The sequence below is a fragment of the Pseudopipra pipra genome, chromosome 18 (assembly GCF_036250125.1).
Source record: "Pseudopipra pipra isolate bDixPip1 chromosome 18, bDixPip1.hap1, whole genome shotgun sequence".
NCBI classification, from domain to species: domain Eukaryota; kingdom Metazoa; phylum Chordata; class Aves; order Passeriformes; family Pipridae; genus Pseudopipra; species Pseudopipra pipra.
In genome coordinates this window covers 6494694-6513897 of record NC_087566.1, presented here as the reverse complement: position 1 = coordinate 6513897, position 19204 = coordinate 6494694, and the positions used below count along the sequence as shown (strand labels likewise).

Here is a 19204-nt window from a genome sequence, read left to right as displayed (position 1 = left end):
TACTTTGTCTCCAATCCAGCAAGCATTTGGATAATATCCCTCTGTTATATGCTGTGAATAGTTCCTCAAACACGCTGAAGACCTTTTCCCTATGGAGTTTGCTACAGGAGGGATGTGTCACTCCAGGGGCTCTTGTGCATCAGCCCCTCACAAACAGCATGGAAACACATCAGGGCTACGACTGAAACTTTCATCATATCTGAAAGTCTACATCTCCCGAAGTGTATTTTCAACATGAAAAGAGCTAAAATCACAATTATATTCCATTGCTGTATGTGAAATCCAGACCATTTGCATGGCTTCCAAAGGGAAGCTCTGGAAAACAGTCACTGCCCAGGCAGGAGTGCTCTTGGAGAGAAGGGCTGTCTCCCTCCTCACTGCCTGGCCTGAGATACACTGGAAATGCTCTACTGGTATTGTCAGAGTACTTGTCTAAAAAGCAGCTTCTGGAAAATTCCAAGTTGCAATTACTTTATAAATCACAAGCCATTTTTCCTTAATCTTGCCAATTTTAATGAAGAAAAACCATTAGCATTTCAATGTACAAAAGTCCAATAAAACAAATTTTTTTTTCTTTTAAATCAGTGAGTGGGTAACGTTTGGGTTAAACTTATTCAGCAGTAAAAGTCTTCCAATTTCCACTAATAGAAATTTTTTTCTGATTTGACTATAGGATAATGACAATCCAGAAATAAATAGCTATAAATACATTCATTGTTCCTATTCCAAAACTCATCACATAGGGAAGACATAAAACTGAAATTAACTTGTTTGAGAGTGTTTCTTTACAATGAGAGAGGGGTGAGTTAGAGCAGAATGACTCGGACAGGAGAAAAAAAAAAAACAAGTAGGGCAGAAATTGGTCCAGTATTGACATTCATGAACATACCAGTTAGCAAAATTCATCCTTTAAATGACACTACTCAGTTGATTTTTATTTGCTTGGGGTATACATAATGAAAGCAGTTTCCTTGGAATCTTTGCTAGGACAGGTATAGCACCCGGAGACACTGTAACCACCCCTTCCGTCTGCATGTGCGTGTATAGTTATATACAGGTCATGCACCCACACACACATCCGAGATCCGGCACCGGCATCGCCCGTCGTCACTCATCATTGGCAGCGCTCGTTCCTCTCACTTGGCCTTGGTTACGCAGCTGTGGAGAGAGAAAACACAAATTCCACATGAGCACCTTCCTCAGACAGGGAGTTCCAAACAGGCAGGGAAATTATCTCCAGGGAAAGCCAGGGCAGGGTTGTCGGAACACCACCGGGACTGAGCAAGTCACACCAAAGCAATGCTGGCTCCTGAGGGAATCTCAGTTGGAGCTGTCCTCGGGTGGGAGCTGCCCCCGTCGCTGGGGAGCTCACACAGATCAATGGGATTTGGCACCGTTGGGCTGGGATTCCCAGCAGTGTTACAACAGTGCCTGTGTGGAACAGCAGCACCAAAGTGCTGGGCATAAGCACCAAGAGCCTGTAACTCCTGGAGAACCTGCTCCTGCAGAAATGGTTTAGTGTCTATAAATAATGGGTGGAAGTGGATTTCAAGAACTGAAAGTGGTTGGAAGGTGACACTCCACAGGTTCCCTAAGTGATGTGGACCAAGGCCACAGATCACTCTGCTCCTGTGCATGCAGCAAAGCGATGCCGACGTGTCCAACTGGTGCCCAGAAGGACAGGGGCGTGTGCCAGGGCCCAGTGCCATTGCCATGGCAGCAGCAGGCCCCACACCTCAGGTGTCTGCACTGGGTAAGCACCAGGCACCAGGGCAGGTGGCCAACACTGCAGGAATTCTGTCCTGAGCGCCTGCAGCAGTGCCTGTCTGGTGTGCCCTGGGCACCACGGGTCAGTCCCACCTGCTGATCACCACACCAGTGTCAAGCAGGAGCAAGGCAACATCACACATGTTATGTGGATTATTAGAATGACTTCTGCCAGCAATTCCCATCCATCAGAACATTAATCCCTCTTCTCCTTTTCCATCCAGCAGTTGACTTACACAGCTTGCTTTGCCTCAGAACCTACAGAGAACTCCTCTAGACGTCCGCAGCCAAAGTGCCTCGAACGGAACCCTTCTTACGCATCTGAAGTGAAATAAAATGTGAGCTCCACACACAGAACCTGTCGTGCCATGGTTAGTACGAGAGAAGGAACGATCTACAGAGCCAGGACTGCTTCTCCCTGGCCACGGCCAGGACCAGCTACAGCTCAGGGGTTTTGGACAGAGGGTATATAGTATTTCTTTTTGGCAAGATCTGGGAACCAGACAGCAGCTGTAAACAACGCTGCTTGAATTTTTACTGGCCCACGATGCTCCAGCATGGAGCCACTGCCCAGGATATCCAGTGTGCCATCTCTACCCTCTCAAAGACATGAGGGAGGTTGGTCAGAGGGCTTTGGCTGGGCCAGGTGCTTTCCTACTCTGCACTGAAGAGCTGATGTGTGTTTCATGGAGCGGAGGTGCTTCTCATCTCCAGGAGCCAGAGACAGAAACAAGCAAGTGAGAGATAAAGAAAAACAATGAGAAAAAGATGGGCTGGGATAAAGAAACTGGAAGAACACTGATGAGGACTCAGAGAGTAACAGAAAAGTAACAAAAGAGAGATCCTGACTATAAGAATTGACTGAAGATGACACACAAGAGCAACAAAAGAACTGGAATGTGCATAGAATCCAGAGAAAGATCAACTCGGAGCAGGAGGAAGAAAGAGTGTTCATGAGAAGTAGAAGAGCACCAGGAAGCCATGTGGGAAAGAACATGCACTGCCAGCCCTGCTTTGTGCCTGGTTTGGCTTTCAGCCACACCGAAGTGCAGACCTGTCCATGCCCGACTGCTCTGCAGGGATGGGAGCACGGAGGTATCTGTCACACTGAGCACCTCATCCCTGAGCACTCACTTCTCAGAGGTCCTGGCCATAAAACATACTTTGTGGTATACTGGGGATGTAATGGCAGTTACTGGTGAGCACAGTGGATGGAGTAGTTGAATATGAAACAATATGACATTATTTGGGAAAAAGCTAGCATTCAGATTATTTGGCAGTGATAGTTTTGCCTTTATGATGTTCTCCAATAACGCACTTCACCACAAACCCCTTGAAATTGCATCATTTATAGGTGTTTGTAGATACCCCTCTTGTAACAGCAGAGAAAACCCTGAAACGGTAGGTCCCCACTCCTCTCACATTTCACAATACACACAGAAATCTGGGTTAGTGTAACATCAATACATTTGGAAAAAAAAGGCTTTTTCAACAGCACACAAGTTCCTGATGCCAATATCTTACATAAGAAGCTATTTGCAAAAAACTATTTGCCTTGCTTTGCAAAATGAGAAAATATTAAATAAGTACATTTGATATTTAAGAAAGAGGATAAATGTTACACCCAGAGACTTGTGAACTGGGTTTGGTTTAAGGCAAGAACTAAAAAGCAGCAAATATTTTGAAAAAAAATATATTTAAAAGAAGCTACTTACCAGTGATAAATGTGAAACAACTTTCTCTACAAGAAGACAAACATCCACAGTCCACAGACACACAGAGGAACAATTTCCTCACGCACACAGGTGTGTCAGGCTGTGCTGCCTCTCTCCAGCACACCCCTGGTGAGCACCCCTCACTGCCACTGCCCTTGCTCAGGAAACTGGATAAAGTCTTTTTCACTTCAAATGAAGAACTGGGTGTGCAAAAGGGGACCCTTCTGGCAAAAATCAGTCTAGAGAGGAAAGTGGTTATGCTTCCTCCTTCACAGACACCTGGGAACAGCTGGCTCTAGGAACAGGATCAGGCATAAAATAGAATTCAAGAAGAAATCCCCGTGATTTGAGAGAACACCTGCCAAAAATATCCAAATGCCCATGAGAGCGCACAAGGTCTGCATGAGTGAGTGAAGACCAGTCTTGTCCAAAGCTTATTCCGGGGCTGCCAACGCAGCCAAACCCTCCAGATTATGGGAGAAGAACGTTTGGTGTTACCATCTCAGCACATCTACCTATGGCTGCGCAGGACCGCGAAGAAACACTTCTTCCAAACCCAGGAAACACCCCTACACAATACAGGCTGTTCCACAGAGTTCTGAAAGTCCCCAGAGAGCACGAGAGGGGATGGAGGAGCTGCAGCTGGTTTGGTACCAACAGCACAGAGGTGCCAGGCACAGAACGCGCTGCAGGGCCCTGCCCACAGCTGGGCTGAACCTCGGGCAACGTGGTTAGAGAGTCTGGAATGAGTCAAGCCACACAAAAAGCAAGTTGTAGGTGAAGACACATTGTGTTTTGGAAGAACCAAGACAGTGGAAGGGCAGTGGCAACCTGACTGGGTTTGGGGCATGAAGCGGTTGCCAGAATGGGATGAAATACAACTGCACATCCAAAGACTGCAAAGGACCTGCAAATCACCATCAGGATTTTACATGGGAAAGGTTCATGCCAAAGGTTATGTTCTGGAAAGACACTACAGAAGACAGCTTCCTTCCCAGCCTGTTTTAGTGGTCCACCTCTGAAAGGAAAGAGCAGTGACAAATCCCTACGTCCAAGCTTCCTCTCAGACATCAGCCCACGTCAGGATATAGAGGTTTGGTCCTCACAGCCACTAAAGCAGGAAAACTGACACCATCTCAGTTAATTTTAGTGACTTCCTTTTTGGAAGTAAAATTTTGGTTTGCTGTGCTAATTAGGACTGGAACAGCTGACACGTGACACAAACTTGCTTGAAAACTTGTTTGAAGAGGAAAAAAAGATCAGATCTAGTGATAACTAGAAATGAAACACAGCAAGACACGTGATGGAACAGGAAGGTGGCAGCTCTGACTTCTAATCAACAAGCAGCAAAAAGGCCCTGAATGAGACTTTGTGCAATGGTTGTGGTGCCATGAACACAGAGGTGGTCAGGGCAGGCATTCTGGGTTTAATGACACCAGAGATATTTACCTTACAGCCACTTCCAGCTTGCCAGCACAGACTGCAGAAGCCTGAAGCACATGGGGCTGCACAGGAGGATCACCAAAGGGGCCACAATGTTCATCAGCAATTGCCCAAACACACACACACAGGCACAGACACAACACATCTTGTCTCAGTTTCCAAACAGACAAATCTACAGGTAGAAGCACCTACATCTAAGCCTTAAAAAAGCTTTCTTACCGCTTCCAGCTCCCTCTGGGTTTCATCCTCCATTCTCCTAATGTCCTCCATAGTCAGTTCAATCCACCTGTCAATCCAACAGAACAGCTGGCGATGGAAGTTGGTAAATATCCTTTTTTCTTGCTTTAAAAAGATAAACAAGCATTAGATCATTGGCCTAGGACTTGCCAAAGGCTGGTGAAGTGACTGCACCCGCTCAGTCTGAAGAGTTACAATCTTCAGGCGTGTGCTGTTTCACACTGGTGCAGGTTCAGCCCCTTCACACCCCTGGATCCAATTAAAATTCACCTCATTTCTCACATGCTTTAGCATGGAAAAAATGAACAAATTTCACTATCAAAAAAAAAGTTTCAAGACAGTTCAGCAATTCACATTACTTGAAAATGATGAAGAATCCTTTTAAAATCTGTTTTAGCTCCAAGGTGGCAGCTGACAAACCAGAACAAGGACTTCCTGAAGACTTTGCTTTTTTCCCCTTAGAGAGTTGTTCTGGTACCACCAGCGAAGCCCCATTTGTAGGAGACCAAGACACAAATGGTTGGACTGGCTGGGAGAATGGACAGGAAACTGCATTGCTGTTTCTGCTCAACCCCCACATTAACACAGCCCCCCCTACCCCACAAGGCAGAAGCACTCACCTTTTGTATAAAGTTTTCAACTTTGTTCTGCAGTCCCCACCACTTGAATTTGATGGTCACCAACTTGTAAGCACACATTTTGGGACACTCCTCATCAGTTGCTAGCTCTTTCTATTTGGGGACAATGGGAAAGAAGTTTTAAATTTTTAAAAATTTACTTTAATTATTAGAAATTATAATTCTAATTAGTGTATTAGAATTACAGATAATATAATTTATAGGAAACTAATGGAATTTGACTATGTTATAAGAATAATAAAATATAATTCTAAGTATTATTACAGAGAAACTACATTCTAATCAGTAACTAGGGGCTGTTCCTGACAGACTGCCTGTGATTCACCCCAGAGCACAGCATTGGGCTGCTCAGATCTCTGGTGTGGCACACACAGTCCCTTCCCTCCTGGGATGGCGTGCACATGGATTCTGATGGCTGGCAGGGGCAAGGGGTACTGGCAAGCTGTGTGCTGCTCTTGGGATGTCACTGGGGTCCACAGAGGATGTGCTGGGCCACAGGAAATTTTTTCCTGAATTGGAGTTGAGCACGGTTCTGAAGGGACCATGAACTCTGTTTTTCTGCTGATAAAGACTTCATAAGGCTTTATGTTCCCAGTACCTTCCAATTTGGCCCCAGAGGTCCTCTCTTCGTCTTAACTGACTGGAATAATGCAGGATCTTCATCAGCTTTGTAGTCCTGTAACATAAAACACCCTTATAGTAAGAAAACTCCACCAGATTCAATATCACACTGCATTAAGCCTCTGCCCACGACTGCCAAAGTGATTCCCTGAGTGCTGTGGAGCAGGATGGGTGGAGCACAGCTGCCAGGCTAGCATTACTAGCTATTCAAACTTCCATATGGAGCGTTCAAACATATACAATTAAAATTTAGGAACTGAACAAATATTTCCTAGAAGAAGCCAAGCGAGTCAAGACATTCCAATCACATTGCTAATCAATGTTTTATGAACTTCCACAAACCAGGAGCTCCCTCTAGTTCTCCCTCTTAACTGAAACAACGTGTTTTATTTGAAGAGCCCACATTTGAGCCAGCCAGCATCAGCAGGGGCTGCCACAGTGCTCCCCAACCCTTCGCCTGCCCCAGGGCACGGCCTGAGGAACCGGCACAGCAACACTGAAATTCAGCAACACTTAAACATTTAAAGCCCACTCGAATTACTGTAATTGCAGAAAGACTAACAGACATATTTGTCACCTGAATTTCAGTAAAACCCACTGAGTTATGATTTCACTGCAGTAAAGCACACGTCCTTTTCACAGACATCAAAAAGAGCAGATACACAGCAGCACACGATAATCCAGCCCTGCCTCAGCTCCTGCTGCAGTGAGCACAGCACTCAGCTGCAGTCACTGGCTGTGTCCAAGACTGGCTCCTCTGGGAGCCCAGCCGGGAGCCAGGGAGCCACACAGCTCACAGGACTTGACACCAGCTGCAGACTTCTCATCTCATGAGTTACTTCCAAATACTGTGGGAGAGGACAGCTGCAACCCACTGGAATCCTCAGGTTCTGCGTGTCCTGGAGGCTCAACGTGATACACTTTTTTTTTAACAATCCTTGGGTGGAAAAAGAGGCATTTTCTTTACACATAAATCACCCGTAGGAAATCTATGCAAATACTAGAGCAGAGTGTTTTTATAGAAATATATTGAATATTTTAAATTACTGATCATGACTGCCTTTTAAAAATTTCACTCAACCACTGGATGGAAGACATGGAAAAGGATCAAGCTATAGTAATGGATAAACAATTTTGCTCTAGATAACTAATTGCTGGCACGACTACTGCTGCTGTTTTGGGGCAGTGATGTGCTAAACAGAAATACAAGAATCCACATCTTAGTGCCAGTTTTGTAAATAAAAACAGGTACTGCATTGAGATAACCCTGAATTTATTTTCACTGTGTGAATACCCTACCAAGGCAGAGCTTACACTACAGTGGTGTGGGGCATGTGGCATTTAAACTCACCTACATGTGCAACCTTGATCTGCTTGGTTGATGTTGTGGGATGATTTGTCTGGATACTCCAGGGACACCCAAGCCCACACAATGCTGTTACCTGCCATCCTACCTCTCACTGCACAGGGACACTGGTAAAAAGCAACTGTGCTCTTGCATTTGGGACCCACAAATAAATAACCAGAGCTGGAAACACTGGGGAACAAAATGTTATCTAGGAATAAAATGTAGGAGTGAAAACAAAAGTTCAAAGAAATTAGATGAGTCATGGTAAAGTTTTCTATGCTAAGAGACAGAAGTTTTGAATCAAGACCTTTCAGAACTCAGTTAACCCAAATCCTGTTAAGGACAGACAAAACCCTGTATAGACTAAAGCCTAGATGGACAGGAGAGCATTGTAGGAACTCTTCTCCACACACAAACCCTACCAGCACGCAGGGAAGAAGACTGGACTAGAGCCAAAGTACAAATAAACAACAGTTCTTTGCAGAGTTTAAGGAAAATATCTGTGCAGCAAGAGCTTAACTCCTGACAACAGCAAGTCCTTCTTAGGAAGAAAAGCAGGCAGCTGCTGGAGCAAATATTACAGCTCAAACCCCCGAAGCCCTCTGGAAAGCCAGACAGGCAAACATCAGCATGCAGCAGCATAACAAGATAGAGGAGCTAAAACTATTTCAAAGAAATATACAAATATAATTTCACAGGCAGTTTCTGTTCAAATACTCAACATAACAAGCATGAATGCAACAATCTACTGAAAAGAATTATTTAGAGAGATCATGTACCATATACAATAAATATTACAACAAACCCAGAACCTGGGTGCTTCTTTACAATTCTCATTCTCAGTTTTTAGATCTGCTCAGAGTGGTAACAGTACTCCTGAGAGCTCACAGTTCACTATCAAGAAGTATAAAAACTGAAACCATATGATTTTAAGAAAACTTTTCGAACCTAACATAAAAGTTATACAAGTCTGGTGCCTGATCTGCAAATCTATGAAAAGCACTTCCTGAACACACAGTGGCATCACACTAACTAGGCAGGTGGACACAAATTCTGGCTTTTCAGCTCAATATTGCATCAATGTTTTAAACGTGAGAACACACTTACTACTGGTGTTACTGAGCAGAAAACTCACACACGGTCCCTGTGGAAGGAAACACCTACCAGCACTTCTCAACATGATCCACAGCTCTGTGGGTGCTCATTCACAGCACAACAGAAGTTCAAAATCAGGTTTATCCAAGTATGTCATATTTCCAAGTCAGATTCCCATGTCTCATAACTGAAACAGTCACCAGCACTAGTGTGCACTTCACTGACATGCAGCCGTGTGCTTTGGGTAGGCTTGGCTAAATGGCTTTTAATCAAAAATGTCCTGCAGTCATTCCCATCTCCTGAAGAGTCCTGCAGCTACAGCACAGCTATCAGGGAAACCATTCTCTGAAGTCACTTTTGAAAGAACGCCAAGGTTCAAATGAGAAATGAAACCAGCCTGGTTATCTCATCACGGATGCACGCGGCGTGCCGCGCTCGGAACGAGAAGTTAAAGGTCTCCAGAAAGGAGGCTGGAAGACACAGAGCTTTATAAACACCCAGGACAGGATGAAAAAGCCTTATTTAGGGATAGAAAACAAAAAGAGGAGAGGGAAACACTAGTAAGCTAAAAGCTACATAGACAGGCTGTTCCATGGGATGTGTCATCATATAATGACTCAAAAGTTTCAAGACTAGTAACATGTAGTTTTTAGGTGCCTATCACATGATAAATTAAGTTTGAAATGGAAGAGATCCACCCATCAAACTCTTTAACTCAAGAATCTTTTAACACTTCCTTACAGACTACAGAAGAGCATTTCCAGTATATTTCCTCAAACTGTAGAACAAGGGATAGATAGCACACAGAAATCTGAACTCTTAAGGCATGTGTAAAATAATCTAATTAGAGCACAAAATTGTAGTTCTACAACTTTCTTTCAAGTAATACAATGAAGATCCACTGTGACCTAGAACAAGACTTTTAATTTCTTCATTGTACAAACATAGCTATAAATCTGATTTCAATTTGTTTTCACTACACTCTCCTTTCCTACAAATTGTTTCCAAAACCACAGCCTCTTCTGATGTTAATTGAGGGTTCACTTTTGCTTACTCTTTAAAAAGTCTTCCTCTCCTGGGAAGTAATTTTTATATACAAATCACATAAAGTGACATGGACTGGATGCTGGAGATGATTAAGAATGGGCAGGGTTAAATTTTTATCTAAAGAAAGTCACAGATGTCAGCCAAATTATTTTTATACATACTTTAATGAGCATGAGTTTAGCATATGCATGCCATTAGTAGCTTAAAGAAATTTACTATTTTTATATTTATGCCAATTGTGGCTCTGAAACTAAAGTAACTGCTACGCTGCAGCAGGGTGGACAAGTTAATTCACTGAACAAAAAGATGAATCTTGAATGTATGAAAACTTTTATCAAAATTGCTAAATCTTAAACGTAGCTCCATTCTTTCAGTCCTACTGTTACCCAAGGTCGTATATTTGAGCTGCTTTTCCAGGCAAACAATGTCTGAGAAGATAAATGTACAAATAAAACTTTCTTTTAGTAACACTGACTATTGCTATTTTCCCTGAAAAATGGAGCAGGTCAAAAGACCCAACCAGCCACTTAGAATGATAGTTCCCAAACAAGCATCATAACAAAAAAAACCCCAAAACCATACAAAGCACATGATTTCAGGTATTACTCCACAGAGTAAACTGGTGATTGCTCAAATATCACTGAACAAAGATAAAGAAACAGCAGGAAAAGAACCTCTAGACAAATAGAACACAGGGAAAACAGCTGATGGTTTCATAGGGGACATTTACTTTCCAAGACCAGCAGCCTTCTCTGAAGGCACAAAGCCAGCATGTCAATCAGGGCAATTTTGTTACTATAATGTAGCTAAACTTCAAAAAAAAAAAAATTCAAGTTCCATGATCTAAAATTGATAAAGATATATCAGCATAAATGGAGTCTCTCTCCTGGAGTCCTGAGAAGATAAAGGCTGGAAAATGCAGATTTTCATAACAGAAGAGATTCCAAGTGTAGGACCCAGAGAATTCCTGCTGTCTAATCCCAGAAGGGGCAAACAGGTGAATGGCAGGGGTGTGAGTCTGAAGGTAACTCAGAGTTATCAGTCTGCTAAGAGTCTGAGCACAAAGCCAGGCTTTGGTTAATGAAATCAGGACTTTGCAAAACTGAGTTTCTGGAGATGAAATGGAAATGAAAATTTGAATCAGGTGGTGCAAATTAATCCCAAGTATTCCTACACAAGGATGGGCTACACTGTGAGTTTGAATCTGAAAATACCTGTTCGAAATATTTGCTAAAAGTGGAAATGGTGTTAGAAGTTAACCAAAAGGAAACCAAATGTAGTAACATCAGAAGAGACTTAAGACTTTGGATGAGACCGCTCTGCACTCATAGTTTTGATACTCTGTAGGTCAAATACACAAAACCAAAAAGAGGATAATGTACTAAAAATAGTTCCAAGGCCCTCCTGCAAAGGAGTCCTCTCCCCAGAATGTAGGTTATCCAAGTATTTATTTTCAGAAAATAACAGTGAAACACTATAAAGAACATCTCCTTGCACAAACTCAAGATAATCAAATTTATTGTGGAAACAGTCTCCATATTAGTGCCTACCATTCCCCTACTGTCCAAAAATTATTACACATGGAACAGTCCAGTTGTTACAATTAAACAAACCAGACAACAGCCCCAACGGATCCAGATGTGCTGAAAGCATCAGCACTAAAACCAAGAAAGTAAGGGAGGCAAGTAAATGAGTGATTCTGTTTAAGATACTTCTCATGTCTCTGTTGTGTGAAATTCACACCACTTTAGCTTATTCACAATCAACACACACCACCAGTGCAATCAGCTGCAGGCTGCATCTATATCCCACTAGCAAAGCATTTACTTACTCCTGGTTCTACTTGAGTTCTATCTGCAATATCAATATGGACAACTTCAACACTCCTCCACGTGTTGGGATCTAAATTGTGCACCTGCAAAAAGAGAAAAAGGAATGATTCCTGGCATGTTAAACAGTGGTGCACCTTGTGCAGTACATATGTGTGCCATGGAGTTTTTCAGAATTACATAAAGGTAGCATTCTCCAAACCTACCCTTTTTTCCTCTGCCTTTCTCAAAGGGAATGATTTCCACAGCTAAAGTTTAATTCACTCACTAACCAAGTTTAAACCAGCACAAAGCCTTCACTTTTTGTGCATTCAGGAAACCTGGATTTAAAATTAAGCTGTATTCATCTGCCACATTTGTTAGCACTAATGAAATCAAGCTCTAATTAGAGCCATTACCCACTCCATAATCTGCATGAGCTTTCTGAGCTAGAAAGAAGCCGTACAAGTTCCAAGTGCAAATATGCAGGTTTCAATAACCTGACTGATCTCACAGGCTCCCTGAATCATAGGGCTGCCTTGAATGTGGACCAGGTGAAGTGTGTGTGGTGTGAGCATGTGTAAAGGTCTCAGGATGAAATCAGCTCCTCACCTGTAGTCTCTCCAACACACCTAAACTTAGTTACAGGAAGCAGAGCTGCCCCAGGAACACTGCCCTTCTGTGCAGCACATCCAGTGCTACAGTTCATCCAAGCACTGGAAACAGACTGGCAACTCTGTGGACTGTTTATAAATGTTTGTCACTACAGATCAAAATTATCCTGAAGTGACCTGTGAACCAAATCAAGTGTCTGGGGAGGAGAATGAGAACATTGCCAGCTGGGATGATTTACAGAGGCAGCTTCAATGTGTAACTACAGACTGTACACAGATCAGCTCCAATGGTCTCGTGAAACCTGTTGTAAAACTTGTTTTCAAATAAACTTGTCAGACTAACTGTCACTAGCATGTCTAAGGTAAAAGAACATGGAATAAGAAAAGAACTTACTGAAAAGTTATTTAAATATTTGTGTGAGAATCAAGCATCTGCATTGACCTCAACTTAAAAACCAAAAACCTTCTCTTGTCCTTGGATCTCCTTAGGTGAGACAGCTTGACCACCCTGCAAGGACTTCAATAATGCTTTTCTTGCTTTACTTACTGGTCAGGCATTGATTTATGCAGTAATTATCCACCATTACCAGGTACAGGATACTTTATCTTTACTAACTGTACAATTGCACTAAGGCCTCAACTCACATTCTCTGTTGTCCCCAAATCTGGTTTATGCCAGGTCTCAATTTTTATGAAGAAGTCATCTTTCATGTATTCATTCTGTAAGAATTAAAAGCAAAAAGCATGAGTCTGATTACACTTCTATGCCTACAGTTTAGAGAAATGATATCTACATACAAGCCACTACTAAGCCTTGACTAGCAAACCAACCTATTTAATTTACCAGAGAAACAGCCCCTTTACCTACACACAGAAATAGGTACATGATAATCTTAAGTTGGGGCAGTAAATATGTTTGAGAATTTCAGCTCCAGCTGTGCACACCAACAGAAATAACTCTGCCATTTGCTGTCCTGCTTCCTCAGCCCTGAAGTTCTTTACCTCTGTGTTCAAGTAATTTCCAAATTACTAATACTGCAGTTAGATGTTACTGCACAGCACAATAATCATCATAAAGGTCCAGCTATCACTAAACTATACATCTAAAGGCTATCACAGAACCCTGCTGATTCCAGAAGTCAGAAAGCACAGACCTGTGTGCACAGGTGTCATGATGAGTCAAGCTCAAGAGTTCAAACTCACTTGTTACTCCTTGTGTTGCATCTACCTGGTAACAGTCTAAACCACATTTGCAAGAGAGCAAATAAAGCAGTTTAACATTTAACTTATACGTGTCCTTAAACAGGCAACTAAAACATATACACAGGGCATTAAATTCTTAACGATGTCCCTTCCATGCATCTTAAAAAAGCAAACCCAAACTCTGAGCTATGCTGATCCATTTAAATTCCCAGTTACCACATTTTAACCGAGGCAGGAATTCACTTTACAGCAGTGGCATTTCAGACAGGTAGGGACTGATTCCATTTCACTGTTCTTCTTGCATTCAAGAGGGTAAAGCCTCTAATTTGGTGTGGGTTTCGCCCCCCCCCCCCCCTTTTTAGCATTATGTCTTACCAGGTCAGATATTATGCAGCTGTAATGGTAAGTAAAGGCATAAAAGAAGGTGACAAAAATGAAAAAATTTCTCTCACAAATTACAGTTTTTTCTAATTATAGCCATATGCAGACAAATAAAGTAACAGGGAGCTCTATGCCAGGAACCCTAGCAAGGCACATATGACAGGCTGGGGCCAGACAACTGTAGTGGTAACAACAGACAAAATATTATCTCAAAAAAACCCAACATGGGACTGGTAGGAATTCAAATACTCACTGTCACAACTGGTCGTTGGAAACCCGTGCAAGGAAAAGGAAAAGGAAACAAAGAGTCATATTAGATACGATTGTTTCTGAAAGGTCTCACATATAACTGCTCTGCAGTACAACAGAGTCAGTCTGACCAGCAGCTGTAGGCATCACAGCAGAGCTCAGCAGACTTTGACTTGATGGCCCTAACCTTGGGAGTTCCTTACAGGACACTTCAAACTGTTCAACAGAAACACACACAACTACTCCCAGCCTAACTACTCTTAGGAATTACAATTACTACAATAAAACCCAGCAGTCAGCTCTAACAGACTATGAAAATATAGTGATTCTCACACAGGCTCTGTCCTAGCCCTGAAGGGAATCCCCTCCTCGCCCTCATCCCAGGACACTGGATGCCAGGTCTCTGCAGGCTCCTGGACCTGAGCAGCCCCAGGAGCAGCTCTCCTTTCCAGAGGAGACCCCCCCACATGCCAGAGGAACATCTGAAATGCATCTTCCTCTCGATGGCCCCACTCTTCTAAACCATTTCAGCCCATCCCTTCACTGAACACTGACAGCAAAACACACAAGGGGAGACCTACTTGTTCTACAGTAGGGATACGCATTCCAGGCTTTCTCATGGAACACCAGGGAGCCTTCTGGAGCAATCATCCTTACAAAGCCAGGGACTTTACTGGAAAAAACAAACAAGGACAACATTTTAAAAATTCTGCCAGCTGAAATTCCTCATTGGTTTCTTCCACTCCAAAAAGAAAGGCACATTCTACCCAAGCATTTGAAAGGTTATGATGCACATGTAGTGAAATACATAGGAACTCCAAAACCCTTCCTGATCACAACATAATAAAGAAAAAAATGGGTAAGGTAATAATAAAGTAAACGAGCGTGAGCTATGTGATTCTGATGAAAGGTGTGCTGTCTTTCCTCTTCCAGAGCAGCAAAGACACCTGCTGAGGGAGAGCACTGGGCAGAGCCCTTCCCTCCAGCTCCTGACCTGCAGCCCAAGTGGAGACCTGCAGGGTCTGCAACTGTGCCTGAAGAGGCACAGCTCTCCTGTGAGAGCTGCCTGCAGCTCTCCAAGAGCAAGTGAATTACCACCCCTGACAATAACTGCCCTCTCTAGCCCAACAGAGTGCCCCTGACAGGGACCAAGAATTGGACAGGGTGAAAAAAGTAACAAAATCTGATACAAGAGAAATTTGGTGTTACCCAGGAGAGTGCTCAAGGGTGGTGTCCTTAAAGGAGGCAACTTTAAACAAACTCCAGATACACACGTGCGTAAGGGACAGACAGAGATCAACCTAAGTAAGTGTTCCAGCCTCAGTTTTTCTCCAAGGATGGTGAATAAGTTCCTGGCCTATTTATTTTAAATTCAAGGAAAAAAAACAGCTGATAATTAAAGCAGGAACCTTATGTCCCACTCATCTTCCACTCCTCTCTGTCTACAGCAAGCAAACATAATTCCTTCAGCTGTCCCACAATGCTCCATCACATATATTTAAAATCCACTGTATTTCACATGTTTTCCTACTCACCAGAGCATTAATGCACAATTCAGCAAATTACAGAGTGGCAGAAAAACACAAGCAAGTGTCCTAGAATGGCAAACAATGGAAGGCTGCCCTCACAACAAACTGACTACAATGTGCATCAATATTTTCCTCACCTCTTTAAATGGTAGATCTTGTGAGTATATTGTCCCTTCTCACCATCCTCTTCATAAGGCTCGTTTTTTAAGACTTGAATGCCTTCCCCTCCTCCTGTTTCATTTTTGCTAGCTTCTGCCACAGAATAAAGTTGCCCGACTTGATACTGAAAAGGGAAGACAATTCAAATGTCAGCACTGAAGTTGGCCAAAACTTTTAACAGATAAAACAATTTATCTGTTTCCAGTAAAAATGCAGTACTACAAACAAAATTATCAGGAAAGTAAAATACACCATATAAAAGACATTTAGTAAACTCTGACAACCTTCTGGCAACACATATCTGCAGCTCACAAGCACCAAGTTTATACCCAGGTCGCTTCATAACAATCCAACACTTTGGCACACACCCAAGTTGTTACACATCCTAAGAATAAAGTGTATTTGTTGTGCTTCATTGCATCAAAGAAACATACATTTTGAGTTTACAGATTTTGAAATGACTGATTTCCAGCTCTAAGCCTCCCCAGTTCATACTTTTAACCAGCTAGATGCTGCCCTCCCAGGACCCAGGAAATGCACACTGCAGGACAAGCACAGGAGTGTGTTCAGACCCCCTGCCATGCCTCTCCTTTAAATGCACCTCAGTGCCATTTGAATTGCTGGCTTCACATCCCAGAGGACAATTCCAACTTTTGGCTATAGGAAAAGGCTTGGAGTCCCTCAGTGCCCGATCAGCAGGAAAGTGCTGCCACAGGGCACAGGTGGCAGTGGAGGGCTCAGAACCAGCTCAAGGCTCTGTGCTGCATTTGCCTCCTTGTAAATTCCCTGATGGGAAGGAACAGGGCTCATGCCTGTGTCACTCCCCTCTGGCAGGGACAGCACAGGGGACATTTGGACCCCACACAGCCCCCCCACCCCGAGCCCAAACAAAGCAGGGAGCACCAGGACATACCTCTTGCACTGAGCAAGGTAAAACCACTCGGCTGGAAAAGAGCAAATTCAACAAAATGAGTCATTAGGCTTCATCTTAGATAAAAGACATAAAACGTAACACAGGTATTCAAGAAAGTGTCAAAAGGAGCTAATTCAAGTTTTCTCTTTAGAAATGCTCTGATGACAGGGAGGCTTTGAGTATAATGCAACAAACCCAAGCGAAGTTCAATGCCAAACATGTTACAAAAGGAAAAACGAGGGGTGGAGGATGTTAGAAACCGCAGAAAAGAGCCAGGAAATTTCGGATCTACTTCCAGCTCTGCCATAACTTTGTGTCGTGCTTAATTTGTTTAAGCTTTTGAACCTTTACTACCGCTGAGGCTACAGTTACTGGACGTCGAAGTAATCTAAAGCCAAAGGGTGGGACGGAGGAGCAAACCGGCTGGTGGTTTGCTGGCAGAAGCTCCCACGAGAAAGACCTCCCCAGCGGCGTGGAACTCCCGGCGCCGGCAGCTCAGGGAGCTGCGAGCAGGGAAGGGCCCTGGCCCCGCTCCAGGACGGTCGCCGCTGCCACCGAATCGCTTTCTAAGGAAAACGGGGAGAAATCCCGCGGGACGACGCGCTCGCCGCGGCACCGCAGCCTGGGCACGGCGTGGCCCGGGGGGACGGAGGTCCAGGAGACCCCGGAGCGGGGCCGCGGCTCCCGCTCCGCGCAGGGGCCGCCCGGGCCGCGTGCCCGGGTGCGGACCGGCCGGAGCGGGGCCGTGGCGGCGGCCCCGGCGCACGGGCGGGCGGGCAGAGCGGCCCCGCGGCCCGGGGAGAGCGGCGCGGGCGGGGGAGGCCGGACGGGGCAGTGGCGGTGAAAGAGCCCCCCCGGTGCCCATCAGTGTCCCCCAGAGCCCCCGCACTCCCCCCGCCGCCCCCACTCACAACTCCTTGATCAGCACCATCTTCCCGTCGCTCCGCGCACGCGCCGCTCTCGGGCCAGGCCCCGCCCCCGCCCGCGCGGCCAATCGCGCCCGCGCCTCGCCCTCGGGGCGCGCGCGTGCGCCGGCCGCCGCCAATCCGAGGACGCGCAGCTCCCGCGAGCGCACACCTCACCCGTAAGCGGCCAATCAGGGCGCGTCGCCGGACCGGCCCCGCCCCCGCCCCGCGCGCCTTCGTCGGCCGGCGAGGTGACGTCACGGGCCGGCGACGCGCGGGGCGGGGCGGGCGCGGCCCCGGGACGGCCCCGCCCCAACGGCGGCGGCTGCGCCGTTTGCCCGCCCGGCCGCGGGTCCTGCGCGGCCCGGCCCGGCCCGCGGGAGGCACAACGGGAGTGTCGGCGCCCTTCAGGTGCGTGGCGGCCTGTCCTGAGTCCCGCTGTCCCGCAGTGCCCGGCATCGCTCTCACACCGAGCCCCGGTCTCGGCGGGGGCGCCGCCAGCACCAGCCCCTGCCGGGCGGGGGGAGCTGGAATTCATTGAGTCTGTCGAGCAAAATCCTTCTCCTGCGGGTCGCTGTTGCTTCCGCACCGCCCTCGTTGGACACGCGAACGGAACCACACCGCGGCCCTGCAGACGCGGTGCCTCCGCCAGGGAAAGGCGCGTTCCCGGCTCCATCCGAGGCTGTTACCGCGGCCAATGCCGCCCTCTTGTGAGACCAGCTCTATCCTCCATCGCAGTCACAAGTCAGTAGCGAGGACGCCAGGAATTAATAAGGTCTGGCACCCACACGAGGAAGAGCAAGGCTCGGCCGTGCTGGGGCTCAGTCCCACCTGCCCCCGCTGGTCCCACAGGTAACGCTTGACCATCAGCTGTCATTAAAAACAAAAAAATGAAAGGAGCCCGCAAGCCCGAGAGCTCAGAGGCGTTGAAAGAAGGGTGAACTCAGCCTCGATAGCAGAACATTCCGTGGAGCCCCTGCAGGCTGTGAGGAGGCTGGAACGCTGGTTCCTGGAACACTCCTCAAGGAGCAAAATTCCCGTGGTAGCTCGGGGGTACTGGGCAGTGACACCGGGCAGTGCAGGACTGTGTGTGGCAGGGACAAGTTCTACCGGGGCTCCAGGCTCTGGAGCAGAGGGGTGGGACCACCCCCTGTGTTCTGTGTGTCATATTTGGCTTCATCCTGGTTTCCATAGTGACTGAAGTTTATCCTGTGGCAAAATGTCGTCCTAAGAACAAGGTAGCCAGGTAACAATACTTCCACTTTGGGGTTCTCAAAAATCACAATTCAGGTAGAACTACAGGATTTACTTAACGTATTCTAAATATATTGATTTGCTTTCTGGTTTCTGAGCGTTGGCTTTCATTTTTTGTCTCCGATACTTTCCACAGCTATGCAGAGAGAGCACATCTGATTTCCTCTGTTTGAAATGCTCACACAAATGTAAAACCAGGTAAAATGGAAAGAAAAACCAACCCCACAACACTTCCAGGCCTGTCAAGGGGAGGGTGGAACTTGGTTTTTGGGTGCTGC

The 19204-nt window shown here is 45.5% G+C and overlaps 1 protein-coding gene across 1 annotated transcript; it reads right to left on the bottom strand.

Annotated features, from left to right (window-relative positions):
* Positions 1 to 908: 908 nt before the first annotated feature.
* PITPNB (phosphatidylinositol transfer protein beta) lies at positions 909 to 17781 on the bottom strand. The gene is made up of 11 exons (XM_064674838.1): positions 17679 to 17781; positions 16768 to 16798; positions 15833 to 15978; positions 14748 to 14839; positions 14171 to 14178; positions 12979 to 13053; positions 11743 to 11826; positions 6399 to 6476; positions 5783 to 5893; positions 5145 to 5267; positions 909 to 1158 (listed from the first exon to the last, which is right to left on the bottom strand). The coding sequence occupies exons 1-11, from the start codon at positions 17696 to 17698 to the stop codon at positions 1108 to 1110; spliced, it is 819 nt and encodes a 272-aa protein (XP_064530908.1). The 5' UTR covers positions 17699 to 17781; the 3' UTR covers positions 909 to 1107.
* Between the last annotated feature and the right edge of the window lie 1423 nt (positions 17782 to 19204).